This window comes from Megachile rotundata, chromosome 5 (genome assembly GCF_050947335.1).
Source record: "Megachile rotundata isolate GNS110a chromosome 5, iyMegRotu1, whole genome shotgun sequence".
NCBI lineage: Eukaryota > Metazoa > Arthropoda > Insecta > Hymenoptera > Megachilidae > Megachile > Megachile rotundata.
The window spans coordinates 19,399,594-19,423,047 of NC_134987.1; the positions used below are offsets into that span (position 1 = coordinate 19,399,594).

Consider the following 23,454-nt stretch of genomic DNA (forward strand, 5'->3'; position numbering starts at 1 on the left):
TTGTATTAGAACTTCATCCAAAGAATTTTGTTCCGCATTCTTCAACAATTTTTGCATATTATCGTAACAGGATTTCAACGGCATTCAGGAAATTTTCAGCATGAAGCACGCGTAAACGCGTCGATTCTCGTCGCCAGAATATTATTCCTTCTTCCACGGTTTCGCGTCGGGGAACGCGAAGAGTAATTGAAATAACGAGAACAGAGAATACGAGAAAGTAAATTAATGATCTCTTAAGGGTATTGTACGGACGCCTCGAAGGGCCTCGGCTTCGACAGCGCGAAATTAGTCGATATTGCACACGATCGTTCCTCGTATCGCGTAATCAGAGCTTGCTTGACTTAATTATAAAGCACGCGGCGTATAATGATTTCAACATTTAAACCGATCGCATACTTTCATCTCCACACAGATTTTCAACGACTCGATGTCTGCGTTCTTTTAAAATAACAATGTTGTTGGAAATTTATTGGAAAGACATTGAAAATAGTTTTGCTTGACAAGTTAATACATTGAGTTAGAGTTAAATGAAGAATTAATAAATAGATTTTTATTAAACCTAGCACAGTCAGTTTTTAATACTTTTAAGCTTGATGAGTGAATATAAATTAACTCATCTATTTATCAAGAGTGTTGAGAGACAGACGGTTTGAATCTTTCAGTTTGCAATGCAACAAAGGATCACAATAATTAAATTCGTAAAACAAAGCTAATAATAAATACCGCAGTAATCAACAGAGTTTTATCTGATATTATTACCGTATGTGAAGATTTATTTAAAAGCCTGGTTCATTTTAGTGGAGGTATCTCCTGTTTACGTTTCGTTAATCGTTTCAGCGGGGTTCGCACGATCCATGGGAATTTCCGACTCATTGGTCCACTCTCCACGGGCTTCATCCCTTATTAGAGGTTCTAAAGGACGTCTCAATCTTCGACACTCGTGACCCCGTCGCAAAGACGGAAGTCGAGTCGGGCTCCAACTTTCCTCGCCCCTCGACTCTGAAACACACTATCGCCACCCCTCGTGTGGCTACTTGAGCTCGAACAGATGCTGCATCCCCAAAAAACCACGTTCTCATTGTGCCACTAATAGAAAGTCAAGCGTCAGCTTACTGGTCGCGACGAAGAATTTGACTGTCAGTTACGACGCCCCTTTAATTGGTCTCGACGCAGGGACAGTTACTTGGAAAAATCTTGTGGAGAAATTAAAACGTCGGTCGTGATTATTTATAGCAACTCAAGTTGAACCAATTGTTACGAGACAAGAATTTCAATCTCTATTGTGTTAAAAATCAAACTACATTTTTCGTTTAAAATTGAACAATAATTTAATTCTTATTCGAAAGAAATGTAGCTATGCAGAATTAATTATTAAGCAGCACTATAGCTAATTATCTAATTATTATTCCCGAGTTAAAGAAATTAAAGAAGTTTCGAGTTATAATAAGTTTCATAAGAATATAAAAAGCGAATGTATTTTAAAAAAGTATAAAATCCTGTTAGCGTTCTAATTCCTTATAGGCGATGCAGGAAGTGAACGTATTCTGATTCGAGCGAAACTCAATCAATAATCGAACTCGTGTTCGGCGATAAGATGCAGGCGCAATTGGAAATGCAGCCACAACATTGGTTTCAATGATAATTTATCTATGTAGTAAATGTAACTGGGATGTTCGACCTTTCCCGATAAGTCGAGTATTGTGTTCGACTCGTACGTAAGCGGCAAGATAATTGCGTCGAAGCGTTTCGGTTTACTATACGTCTAAGAACCGAGGAAATTTCATAATGAAACGATAGTCGTAACGGGAACAACCGGAACCGTGATTAAAACCGAACTCGTCTCGAACGTATCTACGTTTCCTGCCTCTCCTTTTGTTTTCTTTTCTTCGACTGCACCGATTCTCTTCGACTCCCTATCTCTTCATTCTTTTTTCCGTATTGGGAAACGTTCGTTCATCTCTCGATTATCAGATAACGAAACTACTTCGAATTTATGAGGGCAACAAAAAATGGATAGATAAAAGTTGCAGCGGTTGGAAGGAAAATTTGTTGGCGGAGACAACAGCTGCTACGATGTTTTTGTTGAAATAATTTTCGTTTGGGAAGATAGTTTTAGGAAGGTAGAGAAGAGGGGAGAGAAATTTTTTATGATATTACTAATTTTAACGCGGAGAGTCAGGAGAATAAATAAATGAATTATGTAGCTAAGGGTATAGTTAAGGGGTGTATCGCCACATGTGTAGCAAAACTACAAGTAATTGTATTTGCACACATTGTATTTTCACATGCCAAGTTTCCATGTGTTGATTTACTACGCGTTGAGTTACCACGCGCTGAGTTACTACGCGTTGAGTTGCCACGCGCTGAGTTACTACGCGTTGAGTTACCATGCGCTGAGTTACTGCGCGTTGAGTTACCACGCGTTGATTTACTACGCATTACATTACCACGCTGAGTTACTACGCGTTGAGTTACCACGCGCTGAGTTACTAAGCGTTGAGTTACCACGCGCTGAGTTACTAAGCGTTGAGTTACCACGCGCTGAGTTACTACGCATTGATTTACTACGCGTTGAGTTACCACGCGCTGAGTTACTAAGCGTTGAGTTATTACGCGTTGAGTTACCATGCGCTGAGTTACTACGCGCTGAGTTACCACGCGTTGATTTACTACGCGTTGAGTTACCACGCGCTGAGTTACTACGCGTTGAGTTACCACGCGCTGAATTACTACGCGTTGAGTTACCACGCGCTGAGTTACTACGTGTTGAGTTACCACGCGCTGAGTTACTACGCGTTGAGTTACCACGCGCTGAGTTACTACGCGTTGAGTTACCACGCGCTGAATTACTACGCGTTGAGTTACCACGCGCTGAATTACTACGTGTTGAGTTACCACGCACTAAGTTACTACGCGTTGAATTACCACGCGCTGAATTACTACGCGTTGAGTTACCACGCGCTGAATTACTACGCGTTGAGTTACCACGCGCTGAGTTACTACGCGTTGAGTTACCACGCGCTGAGTTATTACCACGTGTTGAATAATTACGCGTGGTGCTACGATATACTGTATTTCTATTGCGGTGTATTGTTACGCATTAAAATACCACGCGTTGAAGTCGCTACGTGTTGAATTACCACGCGTTAATTGCTACGTGTTGAATTACCATGCGTTAATCGCTACGTGTTAATTGCTATGCGTTGAAGCTCTATGTGTTGAATTACCACGCGTCGAAATAGTACGCACTGAATTTCTACGCATTGAATCATCACGTATAATAATTGCTACTCATTGCATTGTCACATGTTGTAATTACTATTCATTGAACTACCACGTTGTAATTTCTACCAGTTGAGTTACAATGCGTTGTAATTTCTGCGCCATCAAGGTTCTAATGAATCGCCAAACATAATCACAGCACATTATTCTCTCATTATACACCCCTTTGTATTTTAACTCATACACAATTTAAATTAAAATAACACTTCAGACAAAACTTGCCTAATCGTAACGTATCAAACTTGCCTATTGTATCGTACTACTGTGAATAATCTGGAAGATGTTACATCGTGAAGTATCAATAAATATTAATAATTTACCAATAATCGATAGCAGCTCCTTAACTCGAAGTGTCGAAAAAAAAACTCACTAATGTACTTAATTGCTCGTTTCTCGATGTTAATGAATCGGTATCTGAATGAATGAAGAGGGAGTACTTGTAGAGCAGAAAGGGGCAGATTCGCTGATTTATCTCACGTTCACAACGGACGAGTCCACGGTTTATCGATGTCGGCCCGTTTATCGAAACCAATGCGTAAGAACGAAAGCTCGAACTCCGAACTTCGATCTGTGTTTCATTTCTTCGAGTTGTCACTCGTGTCCGGAAGCTGATCGTACGATCATTCATGCCTGGGTTCAGATTCGGTGAAAACAAACAGTAGGGAGAGGAGGCAGATGAAAATGGTCACATTTTTAGGATAACTTCGTTAACATTATTTGGATACAGTTTGATGATAGTTGTTGATACAAAAATGTATTAAAATAGCAGTTTGAAGATGATTGTTTGATAAAGAGTATGTAAATTCAGGCATTATTTATATGTAGATAAAAATGTTATTTCGATACAATTTGATGATACTTGTTGATACAAAGATGTGTTAAAATAGCAGTTTAAAGATGAAAGTTTTGATGAAGAGTACATAAATTCAGACATTAATTGTACATACATAAAACCATTATTTCAATACAATTTGATACTACTCATTGATACAGAGATTTATTAAAACAACAGTTCAAATCTGAAAGTTTGACGAAGAGTGCATAAATGCAGGTCTGTGTTTACTCCACAAATGTAGGTCTGTATTACATTTACAAAATAGATATGTATCTACATATTACATTTATTAAATGACTCTGCGTGTGACTTAAGTTTGCGTGTTGCGTTCCGCATAAATATTGTGACTGCACCAAGCCGTAAACAAAAACAAGGTAAACAAAAATTCCCATGAACGCACGTTATCTGAATGAGTTGCTAAATGAATTCCGGGCGATAGGTACACTAATTGCAGATAGAGATAATTCCAATTCCAATCGAGGAACATCGCTCATTCTCATGGTGTCTTTTTCAGTCACCGACGGCATCTGGCGGTTAAAAATATGCTTTCTCTGTGCTTCCGTTCCGCCTTCTAGACACCGACTAGGCATAGGTCCACGTTTCGCGAAGCAATTAAGCAACGCGTGAACCCTCTGTCCGTCTCTCGACGAAAATACGGAGCCGATTCTAGCGCGCGAAATCTGGAACGCGCTGTTTGTCACGCTTAGACAATGTAAACGGAGAACCGGCCCGCAACGTGACAATGATGGAACCGTGGCTACACCATGAAATTTATTTACCGAGCGCAATTTCGCGAGGTCTGAAGGTTCGTTCTTCTTGTGAATTTACCGCTTCTCTCGAGTTTCCTTCGCGGTCATCTGAGCGATCAACTTTGTTTTAAATAACATTGCTGCTGCTACAGAATTGCGGTACTTATTCTTGCGTCGAATTACCACGCGTGATACTAGCACGCGTTGAATTACCATGCGTCGAATTACCACGCGTCGAGTTACCACGCGGTGAATTACCACGCATTGTAATTGCTACGCGTCGAATTACCACGCGTTACAGTCACACGCGTAGAATTACCACGCATTGTAATTGCTACGCGTCGAATTACCACGCATTGTAATTGCTACGCGTCGAATTACCACGCATTGTAATTGCTACGCGTCGAATTACCACGCGTTACAGTACCACGCGAAGAATTACCACGCGTCGAATTACCACGCGTTACAGTACCACGCGAAGAATTACCACGCGTCGAATTACCACGCGTTACAGTCACACGCGTAGAATTACCACGCGTTGAATTACCATGAGTTGCACTACCACGCGTCGAACTACCACGCGTCGAGTTACCACGCGGTGAATTACCACGCGGTGAATTACCACGCGTTGTAATTGCTACGCGTCGAATTACCACGCGTAGAATTACCACGCGTTGAATTACCATGAGTTGCACTACCACGCGTCGAACTACCACGCGTCGAGTTACCACGCGGTGAATTACCACGCGTTGTAATTGCTACGCGTCGAATTACCACGCGTAGAATTACCACGCGTTGAATTACCATGAGTTGCACTACCACGCGTCGAACTACCATGAGTTGCACTACCACGCGCTAAATTCCCATGCGTCGAATTACCACGCGTGGCACTAGCACGCGTTGAATTACCATGCGTCGAATTACCACGCGTTGCACTACCACGCGCTGAATTACCACGCGTAGAATTACCACGCGTTGTAATTTCTACGTGTTACTTTCACTTGACTGTATTCTATTTTGGAGTACACTCAAGATATACCTTTCATTTAACATTGTGACGTTCAGTGGCTAAAATATTTTGTTCTTGAAAAAGATATTTTGTCAGGAGTTTAATATATGACTCTTACCTCACCTCATAACTAGACTCTTACTGTATAATGAATTCATCGCCTATTTAATCTATATTATTCTGCACCGAACAACTTACCTAAAGCGACTTTTAATTTTTTCTTTTATTTAATTGATTTTATAAGTAATATGCAAGTACTGTTTGCCTGCCTATTTTTAAGAAACCAAGAATGGACTTGGATGTACGTACGACATTTACAGTGATACTAATTACGATCTTTGTTTAAAAATCACTGACCTTGTTTGAAGTCATTTATTGAAGGTCTTGACACCGAGCGAATAAGCGTCATCTAGTGACAAAAATGACATACTAGTACGAATCTTCAGAAGTTCGAAGTTTCTGAATTAGTACTACGGATTTCGCTACGTATCTTATCTGAGGAGCCAAAGGCTAAAACGAAGGACGTCAAGCAAAGAACGTGTCGATTGCGCAATCGATTCTTTGCTCAAAAAAAGAACAAAAATTGGTTTCTCAGCCGTGTACAGTCCAGAGCAAATCTGGTTTCCTTAGGGAACATATGACAACCAGGAGGTTAGAGATCTCACATGATGATTTTTGAGTTGAAACATGTATATATATGAATAAATAAATTATCGTACGACGAAAGTCATAGAGGTAATCATGGACTTTCAACTATCATCTGTTCAAACTATTACAGAACGAATCACGTAGCTAAACCATTATGTCATTTTATCTGCGAATGTTTCTTGTATACGTTTTTATCGCTCTCTCAATTGTACTGACAGTTTAAATTGTAAGTTACATCATTTTTGCGGTGTGTGTTACAACTGCATAAGCAGAGATCATTGCCGAATTTAATTACCTCAAATAATTAATAAGTAAAGAGAAGGGTCTTTAAATATCTTGAAAATTATATTGGTAGAAGTACCTTGAAATACTAAATTACAAAAAAAATTACTTAGGATTCTTAATAAGTCAGGTTAGCGTGTGTCGTGCTATGTACGATTATTTCTACTGTGGCGCAGAAGGTATACTGCACGCACCTCAGTATGGAGCTCTTTATTTCATATGTATATTGTTATGGGTTGAATTGTCATTCATTAAATTATCATATGTTGAATTACCACGTGCTGAATTACCACGGGTTGGACTACCACGCGTTGTAATTGCTACGCGTCGAATTACCACGCATTGAATTATCATGCGTTGAATTACCACGCGTTGGACTACCACGCGTTGTAATTGCTACGCATCGAATTACCACGCATTATAATTGCTACGCGTTGAATTACCACGCGCTGAATTACCACGCATTATAATTGCTACGCGTCGAATTACCACGCATTGAATTATCATGCGTTGAATTACCACGCGTTGGACTACCACGCGTTGTAATTGCTACGCATCGAATTACCACGCATTATAATTGCTACGCGTCGAATTACCACGCGCTGAATTACCACGCATTATAATTGCTACGCGTCGAATTACCACGCGCTGAATTACCACGCATTATAATTGCTACGCGTCGAATTACCACGCATTGTAATTGCTACGCGTCGAATTACCATGCGTCGAATTACCACGCGTTGGACTACCACGCGTTGTAATTGCTACGCGTCGAATTACCACGCGCTGAATTACCACGCATTATAATTACTACGCGTCGAATTGCCACGCATTGTAATTGCTACGCGTCCAATTACCATGCGTCGAATTACCACGCGTTGGACTACCACGCATTGTAATTGCTACGCGTCGAATTACCACGTGCTGAATTACCACGCATTGAATTACCACACGTTGAATTACTACGTGCTGAATTACCACGCATTGTAATTGATACGCGTCGAATTACCACGCGTGGAATTACCACGCATTGTAATTGCTACGCGTCGAATTACCACACGTATAATGTATAAACATAGTGAAACAAGCAATAGTGGAAATTACTAGTAGAGAAATAGTGACCTCAAAAAAATTCATTTAACTTTTTAACTTAAGTTTAAAACTTGCTGTTTGCAAACAGTTAAATTACCTTGCAGTGTAAAGGGTTAAAAAATTGCAATCTATGATAAAACATATCTAAATAAAATTCATCGTGAACAAACAAATGTACGAATCTTCAAAATCGATTAAAGTTAGTTGGACAGCAGCTCGCTTAATATTTGAAGGGTTAAAGGCGGGTGAAGCAAGAGAGAAGCTCCTGATGAACTCCTTACCGGTGACCCTTCGTCACACGTATCGAAACTCGACGTCTAAACTCCATCTCTGGTTAATTTACCGACTGGCCAGACAGCTCGCTCATTTCCGTCACCAAATGACCAAATCTAAATCTAAATCGGTCACGATCTTCAAGCAGGTCGAAGCAGTGCCCGCGAAACGGTTTACGTAATCGAGCACGAGGCGCAATAATCAAACGTGATTATTGAGCGAGAATTATTGTTGTGCGTGTCGTAACTCTCTTTCCATCAATCGAGAACCGTGGGCGAGGGACGAGAAGAGAATACGCGGCGACGATTATCATCGGCTTCTGACGAAGACGGAGGTTGTGAGGTCAGCCTGAAAGCTGAACGAATCGATCGCTGTCTCCGAAATCATGGTTCGTAAATTCACCTAATTATTTACAGTCCTTTGTGGTACGGTCACAGGTACAGTTACACGGTACAGTTTAATATACAGAGATCAACGATCCTTGAAATGTCGAATACTTTTCGACGGATCCTCACGAAAATGAATGCTACCGAATAAAAAATACTTTTGAAAGGGGGCGCATTATTTCCGCAACGGAAACGGAGACACGGTCGATAAAGCCGCAAGATGACAGCCTATCAGTTTACTTGTTAAACCTACTGTTCGCAATTTCTGCCCCTTCTGCATGCTATAATTATGCAGCTTCGTGCTTCCAGAGAATTAAACGTCGCTAACGATCTTACGCGAATGATTTTCAACGATGAAATTAATCTTCTGGAGATTCCCAATTCTAATACGTTTCTCCTTTTCTGGGAACCCGAGTGTTGAAATCACTGGGGAGAATTATTTCCTCACTGTTATCGGTTAGAGTGCATCCTTATCGCTCCTCCGTTGTCTTACCAGAACATGCAACTTTCGTTTTAGAAAAATGGAGCTTGTAATCTGTTATATTATGCTCTCGATGCGATGTAAACTTTGAATGAAAATTTGTGAAGAATCAAATAATTCGATTTTTAAATATTCAAATTCCTATGCATACATAATTTCTAAATTCGAAGCTGAAATTTAAGAAATAGAGTAATTTTTGGTAGAGAAGATTGATTTGCAGTGTGCATATAAGTGGCAACTTAACGCGTAACGCTGTAGCGTGGTCTACCGCGTAACAACATTGAGTTATCTTGTACATACATTTTGAAAAGAAGTAGCAGACTTAGACGCGATTTAAATACTCGCTTGAAACCGGTTCAAGATAGAAACGAATTAATTTCGTAATTGTAGTGCAGTTTCTTAGTGACGAAGGCCGCGTCATGACCTGTCCACTGATTTTATGCTACTCTTTTCGCATTGGTGGAATAATATATGCATATACTTGCCGCGAAGGTGGAGTCAATTGGTGAAATACGGTAAACCAGTTTCCCAAATAAAATCCACGATATAAGGCGTTATTAATATAAGTTTACATTGTTGTTGTTTCCGTGGCTATTCCTGTTTATAGAAAGTGGAATATTTTATGTAATTACACGCATTCTGGACGTTCGCTATCAAGCGTTACCATCTAGAAATGAAGTAGTTTTTGGGATCAAACCAGTTCCTCGGCTGACAGTTACCGAGAAAGCTACTGTTTCATGCAAAATGAGGTTTCTCAGACATAGATCGCTATCTCTTGATACTTCCCGCAAATTTACTATCATATTAGACTCTGCTACGACAGTTTAACAAAGATTTACGGTATTTTCAAGCATCTTTAGCAACAATTTAATATTCTACGTTTACTCCGTAACTTTCGAGCGCAACTTCGTGCCAAAACACTTTGCTCGCGCAACATTTCACCGCAAAGTCGAAGCGGTACACGTAACGTTTCGAACGTTTGATCAGAGAGGCTGGGTCGGCTGCGACCCGGAGCTACGAAACGCGCATAACGATGCTTTGATCAAAATTACGGTTCTATCCGTAGGCTATAATTCTTCGGTGACGGTCGATTCATCGTAGAAACTCGGCTCTTTTATCGAGAGCCGGCTTTTTCGAGCGCAACACATGCGCCGACTCGCGAGAAAGCACGTGTCCGCCGCGCCCAATCGTCGCGCCGACACGCGCGTGTTCCGTTGCACGCGCAACAAGGCTTGTGCCTGCTCTCCTCGCGAAAAAGTACGCTCGGTCACGCGTACACTGGCAACGGAGATAAATGAATCGCTTATGACGCATTTACGATTGGTATATTGGCGATGTAACGCGTGGCGATACATCGAGTGATGCGGGATAATTCGGTGCTTGTTATTGTACAGTAATGAGATGATGTTTTACGGTTCTGACGAGACTGTTCGACGCACGAAAAAACCGCTTACAGTATTAAATAAAATGGTGACTGAGAGTCGCCTCTCGAGCGCGAAGGGTTAAGTTATATCTACAAGTTCGTGTAAATAAATTTGAACAATAAAACGTCAGGTGAAGAGACACGTGCTACACTGATTTATAAAAGAAGCTTATTGATAATGTACAGCGCGGCACGTGGAATGAATATTATTCTACATAATAGCAGCTGTAAGGATCGTAACGATATTCATGCATAAATCTAGCAAAGCAGATAATTGTACCGTGTCGCGTGATATGATTGCAACTTTGTGAACGTTATGTAAGAATATGACACGAGGAAACAAAGTACTCACTCGACTAGTTATTAGCAGGCAGAAAATTATCTATCAACTAGTATTACACGTGAATGAACGAGCAACTTTCTGGAAAACATTTCTAAAAGTAACAACAACGTTTCGAAACTTTCCCGCCCACACATTCCTCGATCAAACTATTTCGACATTTAATAACACGAATGCTCCGTATATTTTCGAAGCGCAAAATCCATGCACATATTTCTGTAAACACCTTTTTTACAACGAAAACCCGATTTCAGAACTCCCGTGTCGAGGTAAGGAGTCGTAAATTAAACCGTTAGGAAACCACTGATTGCTGTCGCGAATCTCAGAAGCAACACGCGTTCCTGAGCACCGCGACATCAATTGGCGCCTATGCTGTTCGCGTTTTTTCATGCCTAAGTGATTTTATGACCTCTTTGAAACTCGCCTCTCTGATGCGCGTACGTTTACCGAGCGCGAACGCATTAGCTCGTTCATCGCGGTGAAAACGGACGTACTCGATTAAACGCGTTACAATGCAAATTATCGAACGCGCAGGTATTAATTCTTCAGTGTCATCCTTCAGCCTGTTAACGTTTATGATTGATCGCAATTCAACGAATATCTTTTCGCGCGAAAATTGTGTGGCGAGAAACGTCAGTTTTCACTGAGGTCATATGTGACAGGTGAATTATTTGAGGGCTTTTAATATTGAGGCAGTGACATCGACAAATTAAAAGATGAAATTGAAAGATTAGTCTTGTTCATGATAATCTTTATTATAGCATGTCTGATCGCAAACGTCAGTGTATCGAACACGTTAACTTAACGTATAATTTTCTGAGCAACTGCACCATGCACAAATAATATTGCTGTAACGTGAAGACGAGTGAAAGAAGTTAAAAGTCAGGCTTTGTATTAAGAGACCCTTTGTGAAGATAATTAAAGTTGACCCAAAATTGAATTAAAACTGAATTAAAATTGAAAATAAAAACACGAGAGTGGTGCGTCACATATGAACTGTTACAAGTGTGACACGATAGGACTCCCTGACAGATTCGTAGAGTTTGGCAAAGAACGAATCTCACCTGCCCCGTTTCCGTTCTGTTCGCAGATTGAGGATGTCCTCAAAGAGGAAGTCACCACCAACGAAGCTATCGGAGGGCGGGGGCGGCACGGGTACAGTGGCAGGCGCCAACGAGGAGGAGGAGGATACGACCTCGTCGGTGACCGGTGGTCCCGGTGGCGAAGTAGCCGTCGGTGAAGAAGGTCCCACCACCCCCGTCGACATCGAGGAGTGTTACCCTCATCAGACAGGAGGTGACTGCGAGTCGTCCGGCTGTTCGTCGCCGGCGACCACCAGCGAACCGGATCTCCGGGATTCGCCATCGCCGTCCTCCAACTCTTTACGACCCAGCAAAGGACAAAGGATCCTTCTGTCCAGCCAGGAGACGCTCGCACCCTACCATTATCCTCACCACCATCATCACCACCATCACCACCATCACCATCACCACACGAACACATCGTCTTCGTCGGGTGGTGTCGTGGAACCGGCGAGCTCCTCCGAGTGCGGCTCACCGCCTACCCCGTTAACCGTCGACCCCTACTACCCCAACCATCCTCATCACAACAACAACAATACCGTCACGCAGAACAACAACAACAGCAACGGTGCTAACGCTACCACAGCGGGTACCAAGAGGTCCATGGACGACGTACTCAAGAGGTTAACCTGCAAGATGAACAGCGAGTCGTTGTCCTTGCAGGACGACACTAGCAACAACAGGCGGACGAGTCCGCCACCCTCCTCCACGCCGACGGGACACAACACGCATTGGTTAGTTCACCTCATTTTACGGGGTTCTGGGATACTGGGTATTATATTCTTATAAGGGTACAGTAGACTCTATGAATTGCTTCTTCGAATCTCTGTATACAGGATTTTCTGACCACCGACAAGTTGGTCACTCGCGGTATATTAGATGACGACGTGCTACATCGTAATCGATTACATGTCGTCACGCATCTCAAGCAATATCATCACTGTCACAACTGCCATTCGCAAAAGTTTAAGCTCGATGCAATCATTTAAGGAGCAAATAATTACAACGGGAACGTTTGGATTTGCATTGCAAATCGTGGCATAATTCTGTCGAGGAGGGTGGAAATGATCCACGTATCGCTTGTTTACAGTTTTCCCTTCTCAGATTCGGACGCGATACCGCGCGACCATTAATTAAACAGCGCCAGGAAGTAACTAGTCAGCGAGGGGAAATGAGAGTGCCTCCATTGACGAGTGTTCCTTCCTGTTTTCACGGATTCGGCTTACGAGATCCAGTCAAAACGACGTGTCACGTACGCCGTTCGACGACGCCGGTTACGCAATACGTCTCTTTTTAATTAGTCGACGTTATGACAAATTTCATTAATGTTGCAATCATCGAGGTTTAATCTGCCGTTGTCTTCCACTCACCGTATCGCATGCCCGATACATTTTTACATAACCGGTAAATATAGACCACCGAATCGGATCTCCTCGACTCGTCGAAAATGTTTATCGCTTAATGACCGAATTGAAATTATAAAACCCGGCCGGTCGAGTCGTCGATGAGTCTCGATTTCCTTCGCAAGCTTCGCCGATCGTGAACTAATTCGATTACCGGCTAAACGTGTCGCGTGTATTTTTGGTAATCTTGGTTACGTGACCCAAATGTTGGATAACATTCTTCTGTTTTGTTTATAAGATAAGTAAGTTTGCGACAGAATATTAAGAAATAATATTCGTCACAATTTCGAGATACTTCGTCAGAATTCGGATAACTAGTGCTTCAGTAGCCGATCCGCCGGTCGAATTCTTGATAGGCATATTACGAGGACCCTCCATGAACTCTACTCAATTTTATCCTGATTGTAAGTATTACAACATTGTACAGTTGGACCAATAAATTGCAAAATGTACGAATCGCAAGATTAATGTTTTGATCGAGTAGCAGCTAATGCGACACGAGGTTTCCAGGATGGAACGTCGACTCGTCCGATTTCTTATCGTCTCTTCAGACACGTTTCTTTGTCCTCGAGCCGAGAAGTCGGATATTTTCGGGCTCTCTGTAGACCCCTTGTTTTTTTGTCCGGCTCTCTCCCTTCTTCCGACTTCCTTTTCGCCCGCTCTCTTTGTATTTCTCAGATGGATCTGTTCGGTAACGAAGACTCGGTTTACGACTGGAATCTGTGGATCTTGTCGTTCTTCGAACAATGGACGCTTTTGTGGACCACTCGCGGGGCCAAATTTAAGCGGTCCAAGTTGTTATTCACCGCGAGTCACTGATACAGAGGACAAAAGCGACGGAAATTCGACGTTATAACTCCTATCGGGTCACTCGCTTTCCCTCCTTAAATCACTTTCGGAGCGATACGTTCAACCCTTCTTCAGATTACGGCCTCGTAAATTTATATTCTAAGCATCTCGGTGCATTATTTGAGATACATAATTCTCTATCGTTTCATGCAGTTAGGCAAGGAGTATTAACAGTTAGGCAGGAATCTGCGTGATTAACTTATGGCAAAGGGAAGTGTGGCAATATAATAAGATTTGGATACCTGTATCCTAAAATATACATTTTAGATACGGTACACAGTACACATTGCATTATATCTAGCATTATATCATAATATTATGGTACCCGTACCTATCAAACCCCACAATATATACAAAAGTGTAAAATGGCGATATAACAAGAGTCTACTATACCTGCAATACAGTTCAAAAACAATACCATTTTTTCTGTGCAAAAGTTGTTTTTAAATCCTTGGTGTACCAGTAAAGGCAATAATTATCGGAAAATAAAAAACATAATGATTGAAATTAACAGCGATCGAAGCTTGTGTCGAAGTTATCGCATGAAACGATTAGTCTACATTCAACGATATCGCACGGTCACGTAATAATAATTGCCGTATGTAATCAGGTCCGTCAATGAATTGATTCTTTGTATCGAAACGATGGGGGCCAGTCAAGTTTTTCCGTTCCCACTGAATCCTTCATACAATGTACAAAGTCGAGACTGCGGAGTAATCGTTTATCCACACGTGGCTAATTATGGATCGCCGGTCGTCAATTTCAAGAAACATTTATTAGAATAATTCATCGAGCTTCTATTATGGTATCAGTTTCCTTCTTAGAGTATAATCTGGCAATCGATAAGCAGGAAACTGAATCGTTTCTGGGACGATACCGGTAGTGCTGCATAATTAATTCGATTATATTCGGGACGGGGTGTATTTGGAGACGGGATTTAGGAATTTGGGGATTTGGTATTTGGGATTTGGGGTTTGGGGGTTTGGGGGTTTTGGGATTTGGGATTTGGGGATTTGGAAATTTGGAAATTTGGGAGATTGGGGAATTGGGAGATTGGGGATTTGGGAGAATGGAAATTTGGGAATTTGGAAATTAGGGAGATTGGGGCATTGGGAGATTGGGGATTTGGGAGATTGGGAATTTGGGAATTTGGGGATTTGGGAATTTGGAAATTTGGAAGATTGGGGATTTGGGAGATTGGGGATTTGGGAGATTGGGAATTTGGGAGATTGGGGATTTGGGAGAGTGGAAATTTTGAAATTTGGAGATTTGGGAATTTGGGGATTTGGGAATTTGGAAATTTGGAAGATTGGGGAATTGGGAGATTGGGGATTTGGGAGAATGGGAATTTGGGAGATTGGAAATTTGGGAGAATGGGATTTTGGGAGATTGGGGAGTTTGGGATTTGGACATAGGATTTGGAAATTTAGGGAGGTGAGAATTTAGGAATTTGGAAAATTAGGGATTTGGGAATTTAGAGATTTGAGGATTTACAGGTTTGACAATTTAGGGATGCGGGGATTTGTGGATCCGGAAGTTTAAGGATTCGAAAATTTAGGGTCTCGGAAATTTATAAATTCGGGAATTTAGTGATTCGGGAATTTAGAGATTCGGGATCTTAGGGATACAAAAATTTAGGTATTTGACTATTTACAGATTTGGATATTTGGAGATTTGGATATGTAGGGATTTGGAAATTTAGGGGTTCGGAAACTTAGAGATTCATAAATTTTCAAATTCGAGAATTTCGAGATTTGGTAATCAGAATAACTTGAAAGTTCACAAATTTGATAATTTTGCAAATTATGAAATTTGACAGTCTGTCAATTTGAAAAATTACTAATTTACAAAGCTTACAAATTTTTAATTTTAACAATCCAGTAAATCAACCCTTGTCCATTCCCCATGACGTCACTAGTGCCACCAATAACCAAAGCGATTAGAAAACCGAACAAAAACGTAGTTTTAAGCAATGCACATTTGTCGACAGCGAACCGATGAACTTGGCAGCCGCAAAGAAGCCGCGAAAATTGTGTCAGTTCACGCTGCCCACACCCAGCGAATACCGGGGCCAAAATTCTTCCAAAAATTCAGCCAACTGTATGACAACCGACCACTTACGCCCGATGTTCCTCCGTTTTTTGGAATACATTCAATTCCGGATTCGACCACTACGTTTGTCTCCCCGTACAACGAGATACTCGGATCTGAAATACTTGTTTAACGCTCGATTGCGAATTTCACGCTCTTTTGAAGTCTTTTGAAGTTCAACCTGATAGCCTGTAGTCCCGTGTTATAATTGATATATAATCAGCGATTAAAATTTGTTTTCTTCAATAACAAGAGTGTTGTTCGCTTGTAATCGTTATTGGGTTTAGATACTAAGATCTTTTAAACCGAATATACAACAGGCTCGTTACGCTGCACGCGGGATAAATGCTAGTCCTTTAATGTGTCGCTATTACAATGAATGAAAATTAAGGATGATACAATAAAGTTGTTGTTCTTTGTTCTTGGTTAAATGTTTCTTTAGATAGGATGATTTAGAGGGACAAAATTCTAATTTTATTTAACGAGCTGATCGTTATCTGTTTATAAAGGCGTAGGTGGCTCGAAGGAATAATAGAAGCAAGTATGATAAGCAGAGATAAACCGAGGAAGAAGTTGCGTCACAGTATCATTTTGTGTGTACTAATTTTAAGCTTGATAAATGAGTGATAGAGGAAGTACGCTTACAAAAAATGTTGGCTGTGGTACAGACTCTGCTTAATCCTCAGATACTGAGACAAATGTAGTTTGCAGGAAGAAAATTTGTGTTGAAACTTTAAGGGGTGAAAAACGTAAGGACATAACGTAAGATCAGGAAAGACGTGAGGATATAAAATAATCTTAGAGAAGAATTAGGGAGAACCTAAAGGAAGACAAAACACTGTATATCTTATGTATAAATTATGTTTACAATTAAGAGTGCGAATGGAAACGATTATGACGCGTTTAAAAATGTTTTGTACATTATTATTACACGCTCCACATTCGATACTAATATCTGCTTGCCAACTTCCACCATGCGTGACACGCGTGTGCGAGCATTCAACGATATAAACTGCGTACACGCCACAGATAAAACTATCAATTTCATAATGAACGTATGTTACAGCGAGCTTAAGCTAACGATAAGTAAAGAAAGGAGGACAGAAAAGGAAACGAGAATTTTGGAACTCGATCTTCGACTCTGGGATTCTCACTTCTATTTACCTTGGATCTGTAGAAATTTCGAAATTTACAAATTAGAAAATTTGACGATTCAAAAGTTTAATTGGAAAACTTAGACTTATGGAAAAGTGAGAATTCAAGAATTAGAAAATTTTGGAATTCGATCTTGGATTATGGGATTCACTGTACTCTAAAAATTTAGCACAGGACCTGCAGAAATTTCGATATTTACGAATTAGAAAATTTGACGATTCAAAAATTTAATTGGGAAATTTAGACTTATGGAAAAGTGAGAATTCAAGAATTAGAAAATTTTAGAATTCGATCTTGGATTATGGGATTCACTGGACTCTAAAAATTTACCACAGGACCTGTAGAAATTTCGAAATTTACGAATTAGTAAATTTTGACGATTCAAAAATTTAATTGGGAAATTTAGACTTATGGAAAAGTGACAATTCAAGAATTAGAAAATTTTGGAATTCGATCTTGGATTATGGGATTCACTGTACTCTAAAAATTTAGCACAGGACCTGTAGAAATTTCGAAATTTACGAATTAGTAAATTTTGACGATTCAAAAGTTTAATTGGAAAACTTAGACTTATGGAAAAGTGAGAATTCAAGAATTAGAAAATTTTGGAATTCGATCTTGGATTATGGGATTCACTGTACTCTAAAAATTTAGCACAGGACCTGTAGAAATTTCGAAATTTACGAATTAATAAATTTTGACGATTCAAAAATTTAATTGGAAAACTTAGACTTATGGAAAAGTGAAAATTCAAGAATACGAAAATTTTGGAATTCGATCTTGGATTCTGGGATTCTCTATACTCTAAAAATTTACCTCAGAACCTGGAAATGTAAAAATTTCGAAATTTACAAATTAGAAAATTTGACGATTCAAAAATCCTATTAAGAAATTTGGACTTACGGAAATTTTCTTGACAAGAATTCAAAAATTCGTAAGTTCCACAATCGCCATAAATCTCCACACAACCCTTCACCCACTCCAGTAAATCTTCCATCCTCAACAAAATAACTAAGCCTCAAACAAGTATTATCGGCGGAATATCGAGATTTTAACGAGAGAGAAGGGAACAAGAGGAGTCAAAGAGAAAAATTGGCTGGCAAAGGATGCTGGTAAATGAATTCCGCATTGTGCTCGAGGAATTTAATTAGACGTTACAGTGTACACGTTTCTTGCGGCTGTCTGGTCGTGCAGAACAAAAATCGTGCATCGTGAAACCGTTACTTATCGAAGAACGTCTTTTATCCTTGCACGCTCATGAAAGACCCTTGCTGTGCGTGGCTTTCTTTCACGCGATAATAACGCACGGTGGGCGGCTACAAGATTCTATTCGCGCCTGTTGACCTCGGTATCAGGCAACAAAAGGCTCATTCTGTTGCCATTATCATCCCTTCTTCGTCGACCGACACATTCGGTGGATTTAGCTTTCCAAAAATAAACTGTCAACACCGAGTTGCTTCTTTTATCGGGCCAATTTTACAACGCACCTATTTTCGACCAACGCGGTGGCAAAAATAAACTCTTCTAGTTTGCCCGAAACTACCTCGCGAATTTTGACAATTACATTTCCATATTATTATTTAAATTTTACATTAAATTTAAATTTACATTAAATTGTTGACATTGTCTAGTTAGATTCGTGTTCTTTTTTTTCTTGATTTGAAACAACAAATACTTTTCTTTGTTTTCTTAGTCAAAACATGCGATGAAAGATTGCACGAAAATAAGTCTTATGCTCAAATGCATCTTAAAAAGATCAACTTGTAGCTACATTATGATTTCCAGAGCAGTCTACGTTTTGCCTGCAAGTTTTTATGAAAATCGCTGAAAACCAGACCATCTTTAAAATTCGGTCCCTTTAACGTTGACCCATAAGAAACGCGGTACACGCGTCCCAGACAGACACGTATTGCCCCAGATTCCGAAAGACGGCGTTCTTTCAAGTCCACACGGCCCGTTTCATCCTTATCCTCGTTCACGATGTCCTTCGCGATTTCGTGCTCGCTCATCGTGGTCGCTCGCCACCGTACAATGCGTCCGTATCACTTATTCGTGGTCCATTTTCCTGCGCATAAAAGAGGAACGAGAGCTCCGGGGCGTAGACCAGCAGGGGGTTAGAAAGAAACGGCGAGCGGCCGGGGAACGCGTGCGTCAGAGTGAAACGTAGAAAAAGGGTAGAAAGGAACACCCCATCACGGGGGCAAACACTCGGGTTGCCGTGATTGCGCGGCCGCGACCCTATCTATTATTCACCTGGCTCCCGGCCCTCTATGTACCCCGACCACTATTCCATTCCAGAGACTCTGCCGTTGGATACTCTTGCGAGACCAGGAATAAACTCTTCCCTCGACAACTCCGCCTGTATTGCATGATCCGCGGAAAACTAAACACCTGTTTCGACGAACTAGAATAGGACACCTTATACATGCTTGAAGGTATCCTGGAGTCTAATAGTTTGTCTATACTAATAGTTTGACAACCTAATCTGAGGCACTGCAAATTTTGAGAATTTATATTGATCAGTCTGAAGTAAAGCTCTTTGGGGTACTTGGAACCACAGCATGTCCAGTCGCACTCAATGACTATAGTGGTTTACATTATAAACGTCTCAGAGACAAATGGTCGCATTGTACATGCTAAGGAGATCTAAACTCATCGACAGACATTCTTTACTGTAGACAAGATAGATGAGATTATTTACGAAAACTGTCCCTGGGAAGTTAGGCGACCATTCGTCGGTTAGGTCACCGCCCGAGGTTTCGTGCAAGCATGACTCGAAGAGGTCAACGTCAGTTTTACTCGGAAGTTCTACCTCAGAAAAATAGATAATTTAAATTACACAATTAAACTTGCAAATGTGAATGCAACTATTAAATGATCTATCTCCTCCTAACGAAATTAAATATGGTAAAAATTGACCTTGGAAGACAATTGACGCAGAGATTTGATAAGGCACGTTGACATACGCCCTCTCGTATAAATGAGAGGGATGAACGAGGGGTGGTTTCCCTTGTCGCATACACGCGCTACCAGAACGTAATTGACCGTAGTCCAATGGTGTACGTTGCAGCGGAGGCGTCGCCAGCGTGCCAAATAGCGTGGCACCCTCACCCCCAGCCTCTGGAAGGATGCAGAACACGGAAGGACAAGTTCAACAGGATGGTGCCTCGGCTTTGCACAGGGTCCTGTGCGCGGAAAGCTTCGCGGAAAAGGAACGAAGGCTATCCGAGATGATCCTGCAGCTGCAGCTGCTCAGGGAACAATTGCTGCAACAGCAAGATCAGACGAAGGTAGGATTACTTCTTCCATTTATTTTATAGTATAATTTTGTAGCATAACTACTGCTGTATACATTACTCGATTATTCAGACTGGATACACATAATTATTTCATTTCTAAATTTAAATTTTACAATATGTGTATTGCAACATGTAACGCTAATACTGTTGCACTTAGAATTATCTTTAATTTTTTGCATCTGATGTGGACGCGAGTGAATTTGTCTTGACACACTCTTCCATGCGATACTAAAAAATTTAGTTTAAAAAACTGAAAGTCTCAAGAGGTGAAAATATAAAAAATTGACATAAGTGTTTCTAGCAGACCATAGAGTTTTCGCGTTTTATTTAAATCTTTGCACACGAGAAGAGCAGTCGATATTACGGGAATACCCTGTATATTAAACTCTTAATATTCGTCAATAAATAGCAACGCTGTTCAGCGCGTTAATTATCCGATTAAGTGAACTTCGTAACACGGATCACCTATAATCTCCCTCGCTGGCCGACGCACTAAAATCTGGTTACCATATTTTCAAAGGAAATTGTACAATCGCTCGTGATCCTTTCATAATGCACATTCACATTTCGTCACAACACTCGCGCGTTCCATTCGAACGGATCGATTTTACGCGGCTTATGGTTCCGATGAGGTTAACGCGGTCTTGCAGCGAATTATTTTCGGCTAATCGAGGCCAACAGAGAAATTGATTGTCTGAGACAGCATGGTTGGCAAGCTAATAACGCCGATACAAAATTCAGACGTACACGTGACGAGACGATATTACGTTTAGAGATTTATCGATCCGATGGAGGAACGAGGGGAGGGGGAGGCTCTAAATTTATAGATTGGCGGGCTCGAATTTGCCGAGATCGGTAAGGAGCTATCAATAGCTGATAATTTGTCTAGTACTGTTAAGCCGTTCCGTGATCCAACTTACTCGTTACAACGTGACGTTTATTTCAGTATCCGTTAATCTTCTTAGTCCGGTGATCAATCCCGTTCCCAATCCGCGTTTAACTTAGCTATCGAACGTACACGTTCTGCACACTCGAATGTAGACTTTTCTTCATTAGGGGAAAGTTGGAGCCTCTTATTATTTGCTTTCGATCTTGAAATCTGGGAAAAATTTGCAGACACCAGAATTAGGGTCATATTAGAATTTTAATCATAGGTAAAATACAAAGAGATCCTGTAAAAATTTTAAGAGCGTAGAAGTTAATAGAAATCCAATTAATGATAAGTAAGAGCACAACAAGGAATGAGAACAATTAAAAGTATGTGGGTTTTAAGGGATTCCGGTAATAAATTATTTGTATATTTGGTTATTACCGGGAAACGGGGTACAACAACCCTATTTACTGCGTGTAGTTAAACAAATATCGTCGGGTTGAAATCGCTTCAATTAAACCTGTATGGAACCGTGTACACTGTACACAATTAAACTTAATTATCTTCGTGTACTGTTTCGCTAAACGCGATCGTTAGTCCCGTGTAAAGGGGAGAGGAAAACGCGTTCTTGCCGATCCTCGAACGAAAGAACGATAATGATCGGATTTAGCATAGAAAGATACAATCTCAACAATTATACGGAATATTTCAGAATTACGGACATGAAATTGAGAGGCTACTCGACGACGCTTGAATAAACTATTTTACTTGGTTCAAAAATGTTTCGTGTCTACGATCAGAAGCTCCATTTGCAAATCCTACTGTGATACCTTGAGTAGTCAACGTATCGGTAATTAAACAGATGATCTCGTAATGAAGGCAGTAGCTTCTTGTCGGTCAATTTCATTTACATTCATCAATGTAAGTTTCATTTGCATTCGATAATGATGGCGAATAAACCGATGAAAAGATGTATTCAATATTCAATTAACACGTTGATTAACGCGGAAACGATTCCATCAATTAAACAATTAATACATCATAAAATGATTCTAAATTTGAATTTTGTTGCATCGATAATTAAATGCTCGAGGCCTTATTCTTGATCTGTTTATAAATCACTTTATTTTTCTATTTTACCCATTAACTTTATCGATTAATAGTTGCAGTCAGCTCGACGGACGTTCATTTTCAAATCGCAAGCGACAGCTGAAACCCCTTCGTCGTTTAAATTGTATCTACCGTTCTATGCTCGAATAACGCGAACAACGAAACCTCTTCGAGGCGAATCTCTGAAATCTACATCTGAATTCTTCGTATTTCCGTCGAGCCGCTCTTCTTTGAACAGAATCGCGCGAATCAGCTCGTCACGGATTCGGAGTTGATTGAAATCACGTACGCGCGGAAACACCCGTCGCGAGAAATTATTACCCCGTTGAAATGACCATACATGGAATAACACAATACTAACAATAGTTGCGAAGAATAACGTTATTTTCATTTCAAAATAAATTATCGCGATAAAAAATAATTAAGCGCTCTAATAAAATATACAGAAAATAAATTTGCGCAATCTCAACTATTTTATAATTACAAATTTTTGCAATATTTACCAACAACAGCAATGCTTATTTCGCATTTTTGCTACAATTTTCATGTTATTCGAGCTACGCGTACATGTTATTCGAACATACCGAACCAACCTTGCTAAAATGTTTTTTTATATTTTTTAATGGATGTGCTAATAGAAAAGTGGACTATGAAATGGTTGTAATTCAAATGCAGGTTTTTTCGATGAGTTATAAAGTTGCAAAGTTCCCCAAATTATTAATTTCTGCGTTTGAAAGTCCTTAATCGTCGATGCATGGAATGATCTATCTTAAAATATGATAATGCCGGTTCGA

At 40.4% G+C, this 23,454-nt stretch overlaps 1 protein-coding gene across 4 annotated transcripts in view; it reads left to right on the forward strand.

Moving 5' to 3' along the window:
• The window catches only part of Sox102F (transcription factor Sox102F), a 256,815-nt gene that overhangs the window by 198,691 nt on the left and 34,670 nt on the right, over positions 1 to 23,454 (forward strand). For all 4 annotated transcript variants that reach the window (XM_076531618.1, XM_076531621.1, XM_076531620.1 and 1 more), the window contains 2 exons: positions 11,891 to 12,616; positions 20,451 to 20,670. In XM_076531618.1, coding sequence (XP_076387733.1) covers positions 11,891 to 12,616; positions 20,451 to 20,670 — 946 coding nt within the window. The remainder of the gene's footprint in view (positions 1 to 11,890; positions 12,617 to 20,450; positions 20,671 to 23,454) is intronic.